The 19,015-nt window shown below is 37.2% G+C and overlaps 1 protein-coding gene across 1 annotated transcript in view; it reads right to left on the bottom strand.

Moving 5' to 3' along the window:
* The window catches only part of ADCY2 (adenylate cyclase 2), a 553,319-nt gene extending 548,870 nt beyond the window's left edge, over positions 1-4,449 (bottom strand). Inside the window, exon 1 of the mRNA XM_074199408.1 lies at positions 4,204-4,449. Coding sequence (XP_074055509.1) covers positions 4,204-4,434 — 231 coding nt within the window. The 5' untranslated portion in view covers positions 4,435-4,449. The remainder of the gene's footprint in view (positions 1-4,203) is intronic.
* Positions 4,450-19,015: the final 14,566 nt, after the last annotated feature.

The raw sequence follows: 19,015 nt of genomic DNA, 5'->3' as shown, positions 1-19,015 counted from the left end.
TAGAGAATAAGGAGATAAATAAATAAATTTGAAAGATGGAATGATAGCTTAAAGTGGGGAATGGGTCATATTACTGAATTTCTTGGAATTTTTAACCTCAGTAGTCTCATCATTATTCTATTGTGCCTAAGATCCAATGACTTTGTGAAAACTCCATCAACCTGTATTTACTGAAAACATAAATTGTTCCAAAGGTTTATAGAAAAGAAATTAAATAGCAAAACAATCCAAAAGTATGAAAAAGGTATAGTTTATGTGATTTATCATCTTGAGAATTACGAGAATCATATTTCTAATGTCAACTTAGAACATAAACTGCCTCCTAATATAATTAACTAGTCTGTTATTTTGACTCTCTCAAAAAGGCCTATTAAGCTTTTGTTCCAAACCTGAATCTATGCAGTAAAGATTTGAATATGTACATATGGAAACATGGACATTCCTCTAAGCAAAAGTAGGTTTAAAAAAAGTTTTATTTTAAAAAAGGAGAATAGAGAGGAGATGGAGAAATTAACTAAAATTCAATCTCATTGAATCTTTGCATTAAAGATTTTCTACCATTTGTAAAGAGCAAATTATCTATCACTTTGAATATTCAAGACAAGTTATGAGTTTTTTGCATTATTTCAAACTTTTGGAAACTTAAATAGTAAAAATTCTCTTAAAAGACAACTTAATTTTGTGGAACAAGAACATTATAATTAAGCATTATGTTTTTCACTTTAGGATTTACTTGCAAATTTTATCTAAAATTATTTGAAAATTATCTTAACAATACTATTTATGAATCAAATGGATGGACTGCTTATTAAATTGAAGTAAAATGCTTTAGAAATTCTGCTAAATTAAAACAATGATAAATTAAGATGAAGTTATATTCTCTTTCATTCCTTATTTTATTTCACCTCACAAGTAAAGGCTTACAAACATACGCAAAAGTTATTAAGTCCTTAAAGCATTCTAGAATGACTACTTCAAATCAAATATTCTAAGAAAGTATAGTTTCTTATTAAGGAATTGGCTAGACATTTTCTACTACTAAAATCTGATGAAAGTCTGTTAATCTAAATCAGACACATTCAGGGGAAAATAAGGAAGCAGTCCAAGATTTCAGGCAGCAAAAAATAGATCTGCTTAGCTCCTGAATTACATCAGAGTCAAGCTATTCTAGTAAAGTGTTTTAAGGTGGAAATCTGGGCAATATCCCAAAGGAAATATTTCAATATCCTGAGGTGGAAGTCTCCAAAGACAAACTTTGCTTCAGTCTTACAAAGAAATCATCCTAGGTCATGTAAGCACCACAACTTCAAATGAAACTTCCTCTTCTTGTGAAGCTGCCCAACTAGTTTTCATCTGACTTCGAGTTAAAATAAGGTTTAATATGACGTCTTACATAAAAAAAAAAATCACAAGGCAACAGAATTCCCATAAGTGTTTCAGCACCTTCAGAGGCTCTAATGTAAGAAAATAACACAAGTTCTATCACTTAAGAGTTGTTTCTCTCTGATCTGATTATCCAGGTTAGAAAATTTAGACAAGATTTTGTTTTCAATAGCCAAAGAGAGTAACTATATTTTTCAAAGTAGCTGTAATGCTAGGTTTCTGCAGTAAAAGGGATCATTCAAGTGAAAATGTATGATAGATGATATAGAATGCAAGAAATCATAAAGAAATAAGTTGATAATACCATGTTTGATTTTACTCATCATTGGTTCTAGAATGTCTTTACAAATCTTCTAAAGAGAGAGAGAAAAAAGACTTTTAAAAATAAATTAGGAAAGAATGGTTTTAGATGAAGATTTGTTAAAGTTATCACTCTAATATTTGAAAAAAGCCTATAATAGTTAAACAAAACATTATATACAGAAATTATTTTGCCTTATGGTACAGCGGAAAACACATGTGGCTCTGGAATGAAGGGCCAGGATATAAATCCTATCTCTGGCTTGCGCTACTTTTAATAAGTCACTTGGGTCTCCTTTTCCTTCTCTATGACATAACTACTTTGAACTGCATGGCCTTTGTGTCCCTCTTAGCCCTAGATCTATGATCCAATCACCAAATTAAGTGAAATGAAATTACAGAAATAGACTGACTTCTCCACTCAAAAGTTTATCTTTTAGCAGTTTCCATAATGAAAGGTTTAAAAAGCTAAAATATTTATTCAAGAAAAGAACAAGAGTAAAAGAAATTCCAATTTTATACTTGTCTTTAAACATAGAAATGGATGCTATAAATAGATGATCACCTGAGCTCCATTTCCACTTTACAAGGAAACAAAATGAGCATTATGGATTTAGGACTAACCTAAGCAGGAACTTCCTGAAGGTGAGAGCTGTTAAATGTATTGAGTCACTAAGGGGAATTATGAATTTATTATGGAATTATGGAAATTATGGAAAAAAATGAAATTATGGAAAACCACTTGGTTTTCAAGGGTATCTTTCTTTTTTTAGGTTTTTGCAAGTCAGTGAGGTTAAGTGGCTTGCCCAAGGCCACACCGCTAGGTAATTAAGTGTCTGAGACTTGATTTGAACCCAGGTACTCCTGACTCCAGGGCTGGTACTTTATCCACTGCACCACCTAGCCACCCCTTTCAAGGGTATCTTACAAGAAAAGAATAACAAGAACTACTTGAGGTCCTTTCTAGTTCTGTGATTAGAGACTAATATCTATCTCAGTGAAAGAAATAAATGTACCATGAATGGAGATATTTAAAACTTAGCCAAAATAGCCTACAGATTGCCCTATGCAGATAGATAGAAAGAATCTATCAGGTCTTTTTGGTTTTTAGATTTTTATCACATTTTCACATCTGTGAACTAATACCAAAATATCCATTCCCTTATGCTTTGACCATTTTGCCTTTCTCTTATCCAAGAATACAAAAGTGTCATATCTTGACAATCAAATAGTTTACTCAAAACAAACAAAAATGAAGTAGCCTCTAAAGATAAACATTCAGCATCAACAAGAAGCCAAAAGTGAGCACCAGCAGGTTCAAAAAATGCATTTCCAAACACCAAAGAAGCTTTCAGTTGCACCTGAGGGGGGGAAAGGTAAACAACCATTTGGTTGCCCCATTTCTTTTTAAATAAAATGTATTTTTTTATTTGATAGAACCTTGTACATTATCAGTAAGTCAGAAAATGCCACCTAGAATGGAAAGAGACAGAAAGCAAAGAAGCAGCAAAAGAGATAGACAAAGAGCAGAGTCAGAGACTGATAGAGACACCAGAAAGAGATAGAGAAAGAGACAGAAATAGGCAAAGAGAGAAATAATAGCAGAATAAGCAAACATATGTCTTAGAACAATAAAAGCTTTAGAACAAATCCTAAATATATCCTTGCGTGGAGTAAAACTTTGAACTGTGTATAAGAAAAAAGGACCAGTGACAGGAATTGACTGCCCTCTACAGACTAGCCCTTTCTATTCAATCCAAGAGTACAGTTATAAATTTTTGCTTGAAAATATAAATTGGCAATTGGCATCTTTCTATTGAGACACCGTAGTCCCCACAATGCTGAAAGGCACATTTGGAAAGTAAGCTAAATAAGCAGTAAACAGAATAAAGGTGCCGCTCGTTTTGAATACTGGCTCATCTACAATTATTAGAGCCCGAGAGATTGGCAAACTCTCCTGCTCTTTCCGCGTTATAATCCTATCCCTTTCCCCTTAAGATCATTTTGTCATTTTCAAGTCATGACTTTTCATTACAAAATATCATCATAGTAATTATTGCGATGAAAAAAAGACTAGGAATCAATGAAGCAAGCCCGCAGCATTTGTCGATTGAGTTTGAGCCTATTCTAATGGGAAGTTCCAAGCCCTTTGATTAGGTTAAAAGGTAGAGTACAAGTTCAGACGCCTTGACCACAGAGCTCCTGAAAACTCTGCCGCTTTATTTTGGCTAATACCTTCCAAGAGAACTTTTTTCCCCTTTGCACAAACCCTTTTGCTGGACCCATAGAACCAATATTCAAGGAGAGGGGAGCAGAGCCAGAGAAGGAGGGGATTTAGGCGGAGAAGGGAAGATGGGCAGGCAGCTAGGACAACCGGGCACAACCCGGGCTCGGGAGGGCGACTCTCCCGAGTGGCAGAGGCAGGGGATGGACGGGAAAGCTACAGCCGCCCGAGGAGGGAGAGGACCGCGGGGGTCTGGGGTGCCGGGGCGCAAGCGGAGACACAGGAAAGGGACTTACCAGCCCCAAAGCAAAGAAGACGGAGAGGAGGGCTAGGCAGGCGCCCATGATAATTAGCAACAGGAAGACGATGAGCGGGTGCTGCTGGCTCATACAGTAGTAGGACTCGTAGAGCCAGTCCCGGGACTTGTGCAGCCGGCCGCCGCAGCCCCCGGCCCCGCCGCCGCCGCCCGCGGCAGCCTCTGCCCGGTCCAGCAGATAGCGGCGCCTCCTCATCGCCTCTTGCCACATCGGTCCGAGTCTCAGGCCGGAGCCCGGCCGCTCCTCGGCCCTTCTCCCGCCTCACTGCCCGATGCTCCCAGGCGCCAGAGCCAAAAAGCGGAGAAAAGAAAACTCCTCCCAGGGCCGGCGTGCGCGGCAGGCGCGAGCTCTCGGCCCTAGAGGCGGCGGCCGGGGGCGCAGCAGCCCGGCGCCCCTCGGACTCCGGCTAGCGGCTGGGCGGCGAGAAGCATGCTGCAGCCTCCGGGGCCGCGGAGCCCAGCTACCCCGCGGGGCTGCCCCGCTGCCTCGGCCCGGGAGCCTCCGCGCATGGGCGGTCTGACCGCGCCGGGCCTCCGGCCGCCCAGCCCAGCCCGACCGACTGGCGGAGGACCGTCCCGGGCACCGGGGACAGCGGGCGCGGGGCGTGGTCAGCGCCGGGGCGGGGGAGGAGGGGGACGGCGCTTCTACGGAGACGGGCTCCTTGGGGGAGGGGTGCGGGGGGCGCACCCCCCAGGGGCAGCCGGGGAGTTTCGCCTCCCAGGGGAGTGGGACAGAGGGGCGCGGGAAGGAGGGAGCAGAGGTGGTCACTCCTTCGGGAAAGCAGAAGCCGACACAGAGACAAGAGCCAGGGTGGGGACGGGCAGCGAGGGCAAGCGGCACCTTCCTTCATCCAGACAGCCCCCGCGCTAGGCTCGCTCCTTTGGGCGGCATTGGGGGGTCGCAGCCTGAGGACACAGCACTTGAGCAAAGCTGCAGCGCTTATCAAGCCCCGGCAGAAGGGGGTGGAGAAGCGGCAAAGAACCCGCTTTACATTTGAAGGATGGAGGGTCCCAGGGACCCCGTGCCGCCGCCTCTCCGCCCCGCAGCCTGTACCAGCCTGAGACTAGCAAGAACCTCTCCTAAAAACTCACACCTCAGCACGCTGCCTAACATTTTTGAAGAAGAAAAAAAAAAAAGCATAGAGAGTCGACCGGACAGAGAAAGACCTAATGAGAAGGAGAAAGAGAAAAACAAAAGAAAACAAAACCAAAAAAAAAAAAAAACTGACGGCGAGAACATCCGAGTCCCTGGAAGTATCTTTAGGCAAAAAGCTGCCTGGATCGTGCAGGTCTTTGGAATACCCTGAAGAGAGCCCTGCTGTTCAAAACTAATTGTTTCTTTGTATATTTACTGCATTTAATCCACTTCCACTACCTCTGCACTCCCTTCCCTAAGGACACTAAACTTTTGATTTTTTTTCGGGATGTCAGATGTTCTTTTTCAGGACAATTCCAAGACACAATCATCTTTCTCTTCTCCGTATTCCCATAGCAATAATGGGTTCTATCGCACAAAGTCGTTGTTGGTAGATTGGTTTCCTCATACATAGAGATAGAGATAGAGATAGATGTAGATATAGAGTATATATATAGAGTGCATACACATATATACATATATGTTATATATATATATATATATATATATAATGAGTGTTTGTTTGTGTGTGTGTGTGTTTTGAATCACCTCTAGTTATTACCTATACACTCCCATCTATTTAGAGCACTAAACTCCTCAGGGCAAGGATCCTAACTTCCTCTCCCAACTGGAGATGAAGAATTGTGTGACCCATTTAAAAAAAAATCCCTGATATAACTCACCTGGTACACAATAGGTGTTTAATAAATGAGACTCAGGCGTCTAAACATGACACTATTCCTCTCCCTAACGTTAGGTGTAGAGATGGCTGCTTAAATTGTAGAAGAAAGGACCTCATTTAACTCATTTGGTACTTGTATTAGATAGAGGCAAAGCCCATATGCAGAAACAAAAGGGAAAGCCCAGTGATTGTCTAGTTTTTTGGCTCAGCTACCCATTTTTTTAAAGCTGGAAATGAGATGGACTGTCCTAAAAAGATCTAATCCAGTTGTACAGAGCTGATTACATTTGGGCTATCATGTCACACCAAGGTTCTTGAGATGCTTTGTCTGACTTCAATTATGTGAGGACAGAAGGAAAAACTGGGTAATATACATAAGCTATTATTAGACAAATGCATACCTAAATCTTACAAAAAAGATTTATTTACATAGTCACTCTGCTAATGAAAGATGCCCTGCTCACTACCTTTCCACCTCTCTAGAGCAGAGAGATGAGTTCTTTCTTCATCCTAGTCTTCTGCCAATTTCTATCACAAACAACCCAGCATGTTTATTTCCTCCACTTTAAGAAATACTTAACCTGGTTTTATTCCAGCATTAGCAGCTCCTACATAGCACAAAATCCATTTACAGCACTGGTTTTTCTTTCATTTTTAGACAGAAAGAGAAGTGACATTAGTTCATAAGCAGAATTTAGATTTTTTGGTACTTCTAGGAGACTTTGCCACCCCACACAAGATAAATGTAATTAGTTTGTCATACTAATGAAACTGATGACTCCTAAGGAAAACTGTTTTGTCAGATCAAGTTTCATTCAAGGTAGCATCACCCCCACTGACATCTCTAACAATTCAAATCAGGTTCAATGCTCTGCTAACCCAGATCCCTAGGACCTTCCATATTCTTTCCAAAGCACTGGATTCCATTTCTTTTCCTTTCTTCCTTTGACCCTAGTGAAGAGATTAGAAATATACAAAGTTTTGCTATTCAAATAGAGCTGTTGTTGCTGTCCATATGACTAGCTTCTTTTCATTTTCTGTTGATGCTAGTGAAGTTTTACTTTTGTGGAAAGGACAGTGGCTATGGAGTTAGAGAACTTGAATCTAAATTCTGTTTATGATACTTCATATGCTTTAGGTAAATCATCTAACTTTCCTTGTATATCATTTCTCATTTTTAAAAAGAGGTTTGATGGACAATCCATTAAGTTTTATTATCACCCTCAACTCATGAGGATATGGGCATAAGGAGATTTCTGCTAGGGTTGTCTGGGAAGAGGGAAAAGAGTCAATTCAAGTATATCTTATCATTTGCTAACATTATACAACTAATCTGCTTCAAACCCACAACTCATCTTGCTTCTTCAGCTGGTTTTGACCTCTGACATTTGCTTATCCAAATGGAATGTTTCTGTAATATGATATTCTCCCCATTCTTACTCAACTTTTCATCAATGAAAGCAACTTTAATACTTTTACTCTTCCCTACCCTGACAAAAACAAAACAGAAAACCACATCTAGATTTCAGAATTCTGGGGGGGGGGGGGAGAGACAGAGACAGAGATAGAAAGAGACAGAGATGGACAGAGAGACAGAGAGATTTGAGGAGAAAAGAGCTTAGAAGACTTGGAAAATGTGTAACTTTGCTCATCTGCCCCTCTCTCCTCCTGCAATGTAGACTGTCATCTCAAACTGCATAATTAACATCCTGTTCAGAGAAGAGAACAGATTGGCTCCAGTTAAGATCTTGGGAATTCTTATAAAATATAGATATGAAAGGGGAAGATTGAGTTAGAAACATATTTTGGGGGATCCTGCCATATGGTCTTAAGACAAGTTTTATTTTTCTTTTTGGTAGTATCTAATTGTGGAGAGAAAGAAATTAAAGCTAAACAGGCATGACACAATACATCACAACAAAAAAATACCCAAAGAGTCATGAACATGTTTTTATGCAGAATAAATTAATCTAAAAATCAGAGAGATCATGGAAGATATTGTGAAAAGGAACTCATATTTGTGTTAAGATTTGCCTAGATGACATCTGAAGTCCATCGCGATTACAGTATTCTAGGATTTTGTGATGTTATTTTTTTTTAGGTACATTATTTAATGTTTGTTATGGACATTTTCAGAAGTACTTTTTGTTGTGAATTTTGTTGTGATTCTTTACTTTTACTTCATTTTACTGATTTTCTTATATATTTATTTACATAAATGAAAACAGAAAACTAGTGTCCTGTGTACCAGTAGGGGCTGTTCAAATCATTAATATATAAAATCATCATGCCAATGAGTTGTGAAGGCAAATCCCCCTCCCTGCCCACCAGATACTGGCATTATTCTTGGATAGAAAGAGTGACAGAAAGACAAAAACAAAAGCAGATATACAGGCAGTAAAAAAACAACAACCCTAAATGAACTGGAAAATACTTGTTTATTGTTACAGAACTTAAGAGAGTTAGAATTTCTGTTAATCATATTACTCTCCATTCAAAGTGTACAGCAGATATTTAGTTTAAATTGAGTTCACTTCTCTATCATCAGTTAGAATACTTTTAGCATCTGAAGGGGAGAGATATAGTTCAAGTAAAAATACACCATCAATTTATCTGTAATTGAAGATTCAAAAATATTATAACCTAACAACACTTGTATGCCTTAACTTTGGACCGGAATCATCCTTTCTGCAACAGGAGAGGGCAGTGTTACACTCACATGATTTAGAAGGTTATAGAGAACTAAACATTTTGAACAGAAAGATTAAAATAAAATTCTTAAATTTCAGTGAAAACTAAGGGATGAGCTCTTAAACCTTTATATGACTAATATAGGTCATGTAAATCCAGGAGCCTAGGGCTGCAGTTGGTCTGACTTTGGGAGTCCTTTCTTGCTATAACACTCAGATTTAGATAACCTTGGGTACCTTTCAGGTTCAGGTTACTCCTGTATGCTTTAATGGCATGACTCTTATCTTCTCAATCTAGACTCTATTCAGAATTTAGCTGGAAGTAATTTGTTTTCAGTTGTGTCTGACTCTTTGTTTTTTTTGTTGTTTTTAACAAGGAAATGGGGTTAAATGACAGTTTAGGTAATTATTAAGTGTCTGAGGCTACATTTGAACTCAAATCCTTCTGACTGCATGACCAGTACTCTATCCTCTGTGCCACCTAGCTGCCCCTCTTTCTGACTCTTTATGACCCAAACTGAGAATTTCTTGTCAAAGATACAGGAGTGGTTTGCACTACCTACTCTAGTTCACCTGCTAGATGAGAAAATTTAGGTAAATAGGGTTGTGACTTGCCACAAGCTAGCTAGCAGATGTTTGAGATCAAATTTGAATTCAGGTTTTCCTGATTCCAGGCTTGATATTGTATTCACTTTGTCACTTAGTAGCCCTAAAAAAAAATTTAGCAAAGAACTAAAAAAAAAGTCTAACAGAAAATTAAGGTAACATTTTATTTGGTGTTATGCTATACATGAAACAAATACATTAAGTTGTAATTGTATTTATTCACTTTCATCAACAGTATTAAAATTTGAACTCAGGACCTTTATTAAAAGAATAACACAAAATTCTTATTTATGTTCTCAAAGTAGTATACTTTAAGGCAAAAACAGAAATTGTGCTTTATTCATGAAGTATGAATAAGTATGTATGAAGACTTTGGTGCTCTTAATATTCAAACAAAGGCTCAGTAGAAAGCTATGTTCCACCAAACAAAAAAGGAACAAATGCAAATAGAAACATAATGTTTGTCAGAGTCATAGTCTTTTCCTTTGTTTTAAGTTTTCTCTCTAGCCAATATATCACTAAAATGTATATAATCAAATAATAAGAGTGCCAATGGATTCATTACCATCATGAAATATATTTTGTATACCCAGATAGCATTCATATATTGATGGAGCTAGATTCTCTAAATGTATAAATCAACTTAATAGAGTCAGCCAGAAACTCTGAAAAGTCAAATTAACTCTTTCATGTAAAAAAAAGTACATTGGGTTACTGTTTAGAAAACCATTATCCAGAGTCACTGACCAAGAGGAAGGAAGCAGATTTATATTCATTTTAACTTCTTAGGGATATTAATATACTTTTGAAAATACTTATCTCCTAATAGATCTGATTAATTATTCTTTTAGTAATAGAATTGGAATGGATTTTGAATACTGTTGTTATCAAATACTGATTTCAGGTGATTTGTTGGCTATGGTGCTAAGTTCATTAACATTAAGGAGAGAAAGACCTGGGTATATCTAAGAGCTGTTCTCAGGAAAAAGAAAAAATAGAAGACTATTTGCAAGTTGATTACAGGGTTGTTGTTTTTTTTCAAAAGTCACTGGGGAGACCAGAATTTGTTTTATGGACAGTGAGAACAGTGGGTGTAGGTTAATGATAAACTGTTTCCAACACTTCCACAGCCTTGGAAAGGATATTGATTTCCTGGGCTCTGGCTGGGAAAGTTCTAACTAAAAAACAATGACTCAGTTAGCTTATCCTTCATACAATTTGCACTGAGAACCAGTTGCCTGAACCTCAAACTGAATCAGAGAATGGCTATTGTAAGCTAAATTTACATAATCAGGTAGGTAAAAGCTTCATTTTTACATACTGAAAATGTGGTTAGAGTAGTAAATGAAATGAATAATTAATATACTCTTTTTTTTTAGATTTTTTTTTCAAGGCAATGGGGTTAAGTGGCTTGCCCAAGGCCACAGGGCTAGGTAATTATTAAGTGTCTGAGCTCAGATTTGAACTCAGGTGCTGCTGACTCTGAGGCCAGTACTCTATCCACTGCACTACCTAGCCACCCCAATTTATTCTTTTAAATGGATACCCTTTAAGTACTGCAGAGAAAACACCATTTTCATTAAAAATATATATTAGCATATTAAAGTTTTATTTTTAAAGATTCAAAGCAAATACAGGATTCAAATAAACAAACAATCATACACTTCTGTAATGTTTGACTTGGGATTTCTCTTTAAAATTGGGAGCTATGTGCAACTTTCTGTCTCTTTTTAATTTGCTATTTTTTTCCCCCCTTGTCTCTTGTCTCTGGGTGTAGGTTTCCTTATCTCTCAGAGAAGTAGCAAATCACTCACTCAATAAACACTTATTGAACACCCTTTAAGAATCAGGCACCCTTCTAAACCCTAGAGATTAAAGAAGAGAGCCAAAGAACACTCCCTGCCCTCAAGGAGTTTACATTCTAAAAGGGGAAGGGATTAGAAAACAAACAGAAATTTACCAAGTAAATAATATACAATTAGGATAAGTAGGAAATAGCAGATAGAAGGCCTCAGAATTAAGAAGGGTTGGGAAAGGCCTTGGTCCATATGAGCCATGTGAGAGTTCTCTCTAAGAATACCCTGCATCTAAACACTGCATGTTTTATTTCATTTTATTTTACTATTCTCAATTTAAATATCATTAGAAAAATACTTATTCTTGTATTAGTTATGCAAATGTCATTCAAGTATGTGAGACTTTCTAAGAAAGAATTTTATCTTTTTATCATACAGATAAGGATTTCTTTTTAAAAACATGTATTAAAATAAGGATTTGGATACTTAAAAAATGGTGCTACCCTTAACTAGAGTTAGAAATGGGTGAAGGTAATGCACTATGTACAAAAGAAAACCTTGGGACAGCTAGGTGGAAAAGTGGATAGAGCACCTGTCCTGAAGTCCAGGAGACCTTAGTTGAAATCCAGACTCAGACACTTAATAATTGCCTAAAGGTGTGACCTTGGGCAAGTCACTTAATTCCATTATCTTAAATAAAATTAAAAAAAAGAAAAGAAAGGGTGGTTCACTATACTGAGTATTATTTTTAAAAAAAGATTTTTTTAAATCATTCTGGAGCACAAACTGAATAGAAACTAATAATGACCTAAATAAGTGCTATAGGGATAGAGTATATAGCTAAACTTCCCATAAAACCTAGGAGTAACATTTTATTTTCTCCTTGGAATTTGGGGTTTCATGAAGGAAAGAGAAAAGCAATAGGATGATGATTTTCAGGATGATGAAGAGAATAATAATGAATAATGATAAATAGAAGTCTGAGGAATAATTTACACAGAGGTCAAGGAATGGCATGAAAGAATTGCCATTCTCTTTGATTAGAGGATTACAAGAAGAATTGAAGACACAATGAAATTTTATAATTGTTCTTACTGAACCAAGAGCAAAATACTCAAAAAAGTTTTTGAACTGATTTTTCCCTCTTGAGTCTCATTGGTTTTGATTAATTTATAAGTGGTCTGAACGATTGGGAATCCAGGTCTATATTAAGGAGAGATGGGGGGCAGCTAGGTGACACAGTGGATAGAGCACCGGCCCTGAAATCAGGAGTACCTGAGTTCAAAGCCTGCCTCAGACACTTAATAATTACCTAGCCCTGTGGCCTTGGGCAAGCCACTTAACCCCATTGCCTTGCAAAAAAAAAAAGAGAGAGAGAGAGAGAGATGGAAAAATTGAGCACACTAAATCCCTATAGAATTTGGGAACTTTCTTCTCAGATCATTTCCAAAGGACTTTTTGTATTCAATTTTTGATTAATGAAAAAAGTTATGAGTTAACAAATTAAGCAAAGAACTCCCACCTCAAAACCAAACTGTGACATTATCCAAATCATAAAATTTGGAGGGTGTTATTGATGGAGGGAGTTATGGACATAGGAGATATTATAATTAGAAACAAATTTTGTGGAAGGAAAAAATATATTGTCTGTGCCTGTTTGGGGGGCTCCCTGTTGTTCAAAGTGATTCCATTGTTAAATATGAATTCTTCAAGATGGGAGCAGCCTCAGCTCGTTCCCTTCCTCCAGCTTCTACCTGACCTTAGGAATTGATGGTCAAACTTGTGATGGTGTGACAATCATCTTCCATAGAAAATGATGTGTTGGACTTAGAAGTCATGCATGTTAGGACAGGAAAGAGCAGCACATAACTTGCCTATTGGAGACTACCTGGAGTCAGATGCCGGACCATTCCAATTCACTACAGAAGTGCATTTAAGTTAGAAGCTAGTTGTCTTTTTCACCCTACCTTTGCCTTTCAAGGATGGCTGTCTGTCTCTATTTCTCTCTGTCTCTATATCTCTCTGTGTCTCTTTGTCTCTGTGTCTGTCTTACTTTCTCTGTGTCTCTGTGTCTCTGTGTCTCTCTCTCTCTCTCTCTCTCTCTCTCTCTCTCTCTCTCTCTCTCTCTCTAAACTAGTGCCATATGCTCCCTGGTCTAAGCCTGCTGGAGAACCTTGAGCCTTTATGCCATGTGGCCAGATTAAGTCAACCCTTTTGTTGTCTATCCTTTCCCTCTCAGCAGGTCTCCTGGCTATTTTCCTTTTCCCTCCCCCTCCCCCCCCCCCCAGGCACCTTGGCTGGGTCCTTTACTGTTTAACCTGACCTCAAGCTGGTTGTTCTTCTAGGAGGATTAAAGGTTTTAAACTATAAACTTTTCAGGCTTGTGAAAATAAATCATAAACTTTCAACTCTAGGGCTAAAATGTGAATGCTTTGACTTGGAAGAACCTTTAAAATCTTAAATGGCAACATCAGTCCTCCAACAACAGTAACATCCCACAGAAGCAGTATGTCACAGCCAAGTTCTTGGTGCTCATGGTCCGGGTGAAGGGACCTTTAACATAGGGGAAAATGCCAGGACTATCCCAGTATTGTAGTTTGAGAGATGTAGCATATTTCTGGCTACATGACCAAAAGGGGGGGGGGGGGCAAAAGACTGCTTCTACCCACATCATAGGGGAACAGGATATCTTCTCTCAGAGGTAAAGTATCTCATTGTAAGATGACCTAGACTTGCTTAGCCAAATCTTATCAGGCAAGGGAAATTTTATTTTAGTGCTTTACATTGTTATCAACCCTGAGAATTTTTTTATTGGCATTGTTGTTTTTTGAGGTTGTGTTTGATCTTCTTTGTCACCATAGTAGATTTTTATGGTCAGGTTCTTTTTTTTTTTCTTTTGTTAAATTTATTTTTCATCTATTTCTTAGTGATTAATTTATGTTAAAGCTGGGCTCTGTTTCTAGTATGGGGAGGTAGAAACTATTTCAAACTTCAAACTTTTTTTTGCATTATTGTTTTCAGAGCTAGTTTTGGCTGTTTGAAAGTTTTCAAGGTGGTGTGATCTGGGGAGAGGTGTTCTCTTGCTCAGGGGTCCTTTCCTTTCCAAGAAAGTGTAAGAGGAGAAATATTTGTCTACTTTTTAATATTAAGCAAATGTTATTTGTGCCTGCCTGAAGGCTCTCTCAGCTCCATGATCCTAAAGAGATGTAAATTCCCTCCTTTTGTTCATTGTTAAATGTAAATTCACCAAGATAAGAGCAACCTCAGCTCCTCCTTCTACCCCTCCCCCTACCTTTCAGAATGGGTACCAGATCTAGTGGGCAAGACTATAAAAGTCTGACCTAAACTGCATTTATGGCATAGTACTCACTGGAGATATTTGCTCTCTCCCTCAGGTACCTCTTCTAGACTTTTGTTATTCACCATGTTCACAAGTGACCTGTCTCTCCAGGGAAAAAAAGATTCATCTGTGAACTTTGCTGGCTTGTGAAATAAAAATTCTGAGCTTTCCTACCTCCAGGGTTACCATGAATTTTTCACTTCAAGACCTCTCATTTTTAGGATGGCAACACTAATTTTTTCCAGAACAAAAGAATGTCTCATTTCATGGAATTACAATCAGTAGTGCTCCATAGAATCTGTTTCCTTGGGATTAGGCATGATCAAGCTTCTCAAGGCCCCTAATTCTCTAGACTGAAAGTGTTCCTTTCTGCTCTAGAACAGTGACCCAGATGTGGGTATTGGAACGGAATTAACAGTTTCCGGGTTCTACATCCATTGCTAGCAGAGGTCTACAGTTATCTCTTTCTGACCTTCCTTAGAATCAATTCTGACCTGAGAGCTCCCAAAGTTGATACTGCTTTTATTACTACCATCTAGTCCCATCATTGGGATTGCTCCAGGCCAACTTCCACACCTTTAGCACAGTTCTCTCCTCAATTGTCTAGGGCTAGAAGAATGTTTAAATTGAACTTCTGTTGACTTTGTCACTCCAAAATTTGATTTGAAGAATTATTTTAAAATCATTAACGGAGGTAGTTGTGTGGTGCAGTGGTTAGAGAGCACCAGCCCTGGAGTCAGGAGGACCTGAGTTCAAAATGATCAGACACTTGAAAATTTACTAACTTTTTGACCTTGGGCAAGGAACTTACTCTATTGCCTCGCAAAAAGCAAACAAACCAAATCCTTAGCAGTGCAAAGTTGGAAGAAGTCAGTTGAATGCTTCCTCTCTCTCACCAGTTTTGCTCTACTTGGAATCCTTTTGCAATACATTTGAGTTTTTGTAAATATTGGAGGAAAGAATGTCTTCCAGAAAAGTTTAAAATCATTCCTTTTTCTGACATTTTCACTTGTCTTTTATTTTTCTGATCTTTCAGATCTCTGAAAATTTTTTTATTGATATTTCTTTTGTTCCATGTAAGACCATGAGTCCTTGTATCTTCTTAATGCTTTGACTTACATAATTTCTGATCTGATTTTGATTACAAAGTCCATAAAACACTAATTCTGTTCATTGGAGAAAATGGTATTTAAGATATTTACTACATGTTCCAGTTAGAGATCATTATTTCCAATTTATTCTACATATAGTTTGTTTCTAGATAGTTATTTACACATGTCCCTATTAGACTCTGAGGGCAGGGATTTTATTTTGTCTTTCTTTGTGTCCCCAGTGCTTAGCAAGGCATATTGAAGGGGTTTAATAAATGTTTATTGGTTTCCAATGCCTTTCTACATTATTTCAACAGCATTCCCAATTTGCTCTTGTCAGAAGGTTTGGCACCTGTCCTGATGGGTGCTTCTTAATAACTATAAATTTTCTCTATGTTTCTTAAAGAAATTTTCTCTATTTATTTTAAATATATGCCCATCTGAATAAATGCATATGTATGTATGTATGTATGTATGTATGTTTTTGGATTCAGATCCTTCAATACCTTCATACTTATAAAATTATTCAAGAGAAGACATTTTCATGATGGTGATGGCAGATTTTTAAAAATTTTCTCCACATTGCTATACTTGATCTATTTGCTGTATTCATGACATCAATCTCAAAAAAGGGTTTCTCAGAATTATAAACTAAATATGCCCTCCTCACTCTTAAACTATTTGAGATGCTGACTTTTTTGGTCATTCATTTCATTATTAAATGTCCTTTCTAAAGTTTGTATTAAGTAGATTTAATAAGCTCAGTATTCAGTTCTTCCCCTTCAGATTTTATTATCTTCTTCAGGTCATCTCTTATTTCATTTAATTTAGGATCAGGGAATATAATTTTTGATTACCCTGCACTTATCTTTTCTACATTTTTGTATGACTTGAAACTGACAATATTATTGATTAAAAAAAAACCCCAAAAGCAAGCAGTATGTAACCTTTGTCTAAATCTGGAGAGATGTCTTTACAATTTTGTTCTGAAACAGTACTGGTATATATTGAAAACATTCATATCTTCAGTCAATTGCTTTTAGGTATATTGTTTTTCCACTTTAATAATCAATTTAACTGTACCTAAGGATTTCCAGCAGGTGGAGTTTGGGAATTTCTGATTTATTACAATATATCTTGTCTTTTTTTTTATTGGTATCAGAACACAAAGGACCACAAATTGGTCTACTGTCCTCCATGTTAAATTCATCACCTTTATGACTTTTCTCTGGGCTAGATTGAAGAACTTTTTGGAATAGTGCATCTCTTCTGATGAAGCAATTGTATTTAATTAAGCTATAGAGAAATAAAGGGGAAGTTAGGTAGCACAGTGGTTAAGGTGCTGGACCTACAGTCACGAAGACTCATCCTCCTGATTTCAAATCTGGCCCCAGACACTTTTTTAATTGTGTGAGCCTTTACCTCAGTTCCTCATATGTAAAATGAACTGGTGAAGGAAATGGCAAGTCATTCCAGGATCTTTGCCAAGAAAACCCTAATGGGGTCACAAAGAGTCAAACATAACTGAAAGGACTCAATAAGAACAATAGGTAAATATAGGGAAAGGCAGCTAGTTATCTATTTATATATTTATATACCTATGAACCTATGTATCTATTTATCTATCTAAACACTTAAGGAACCTTTATCAATAACCCACCTTACCCAAGCAGTCATCTTTCTTATTCTTTTGTAATATACTTCATCAGGTAAAACCAGGACATTTGCTTTAAAATTGGTTTCTTTGCCCTGATAATTCTCATTTCATGCATTTTACTCATTCTTTACCTGAAACCTCTCTTCCTTTAAAATATTTCAACCCTATATTTCTCTAATTCTATTTTAAAGTAATGTTTTCTATTTTTTGAATCCTTTAATTTTTCACATATTATTGAATCTTGATTTCAGTGGTATGAAGACTTTGCTATCTGAAACAGTCTTGGATTATTTTAATGCCTTCTCAACATGTATGATTTTAGTCTCTATCTTTCCACAAATTCTCTCTAGTGGATCTACTAAAAATACTAAATTCTTTCATTGGTTTCCTTTAGCATTATCAAGATTCCAATATACTACCTGGGATAGGCATTTCTTTCACATTCTGATTTTAAGTCTTACATACTTCATTTTTCAGCCAAAAGTACTATCCTTTAAAATAATTCTATGGTTTTCCTTCCTTCAACAGTGGTAGATTACCACTAATCCAAACTTTCTCATCTTGTGCAAATATTGTCCTCCCTTAAACATTTTACTTGAAGTCTTAGCAAAGGTAATATGGTCCTATAAGACACTGATGTATCCTCCCCTCCCCTTTTTGCAGGAAGGTACTAGTTTGGTAATGTTCTGAAGACTATGTTCGCTATGCATATTACCATCACCCTTTAGATTATTTCAAATTTCAATTCTTCCATGAGCATGGCATTTCATAATGTGCATCTCATGATGTCCATATGATATCATTGAAAAATAATGGTTTTGAAGTAAAAATGTTGCTCAAACTCATAAATTTTTTATCTTCTCCCATTAAATTCTTTGCCCTCCAGCTCACTCTTCATTTTAACTACTTATTCAAGATATAAATATATATGCATACATCTCTTTATGTATCTGAATATATGGGACAGCTAGGTATTGCAATGAATAGAGCAATGGTTCTGGAGTCATACCTGAGTACAGATCTGTCTCAGACACTTATTAGCTGTGTGATTTTGGACAAGTAACTTAACCTAGTTTTGCTTTAGTTTTCTCATCTATAAAATGAGCAGAAGAAGGAAATGGTAAACTACTCTAGCATCTTTATCAAAAAACCCCAAATGATGGCACAAGGAGTTGGAAACAACTGAAAAATGAAGCACTAGATATTTATAGGAATACATCCTCAACAATAAATTAATACACATTTATTGAGCTTGTATGTTGTTTGTGCCAGATACTGTGGTAAGAGCTAAAAATTAAAATACCAGCCCAAAGTCTTTGCCTACACAGAGTTTTTTTTTTCCCAATTGAGCAAGAAAACAAATAAAAGGAAATTAAAAGGGTGTTGTTGGGGGATATGGTAGCCTCTGATACTGTGTCATTGTAGAAAAAGACAAGAAAGTTAGGAGAGCAATCAGGAGAGGAAATGGTCTATGTATCCATTTTGAGATAGAAGTTCTAGAAATGACTAGCCAGGGGAAGAGGTCACTTGAGGAAATCACTTCCAATGTAAGAATTAGCCTAAGAATAATGTGAGCTTTGAGAATGAAGAGGTAGATGGATAGATATACATAACAGAGAAACATATATGTAGGTATGTGTGTTGATATAATTAATGAACCAATTGAAAGACTATATATAATATTCATGTTATAACATGGGTAATGTGCATTTTTATCCACTGTTTTTTCTAATGCAACAAGAATTTAATAAACTTGTACTCTATAAATTGTACTATGGAGATACAAAGACAAGAT

This window comes from Macrotis lagotis, chromosome X (genome assembly GCF_037893015.1).
Source record: "Macrotis lagotis isolate mMagLag1 chromosome X, bilby.v1.9.chrom.fasta, whole genome shotgun sequence".
NCBI classification, from domain to species: Eukaryota; Metazoa; Chordata; class Mammalia; order Peramelemorphia; family Peramelidae; genus Macrotis; species Macrotis lagotis.
Note: the sequence above shows the minus strand (reverse complement) of the source record. Positions and strands in the feature narration are given on the sequence as shown.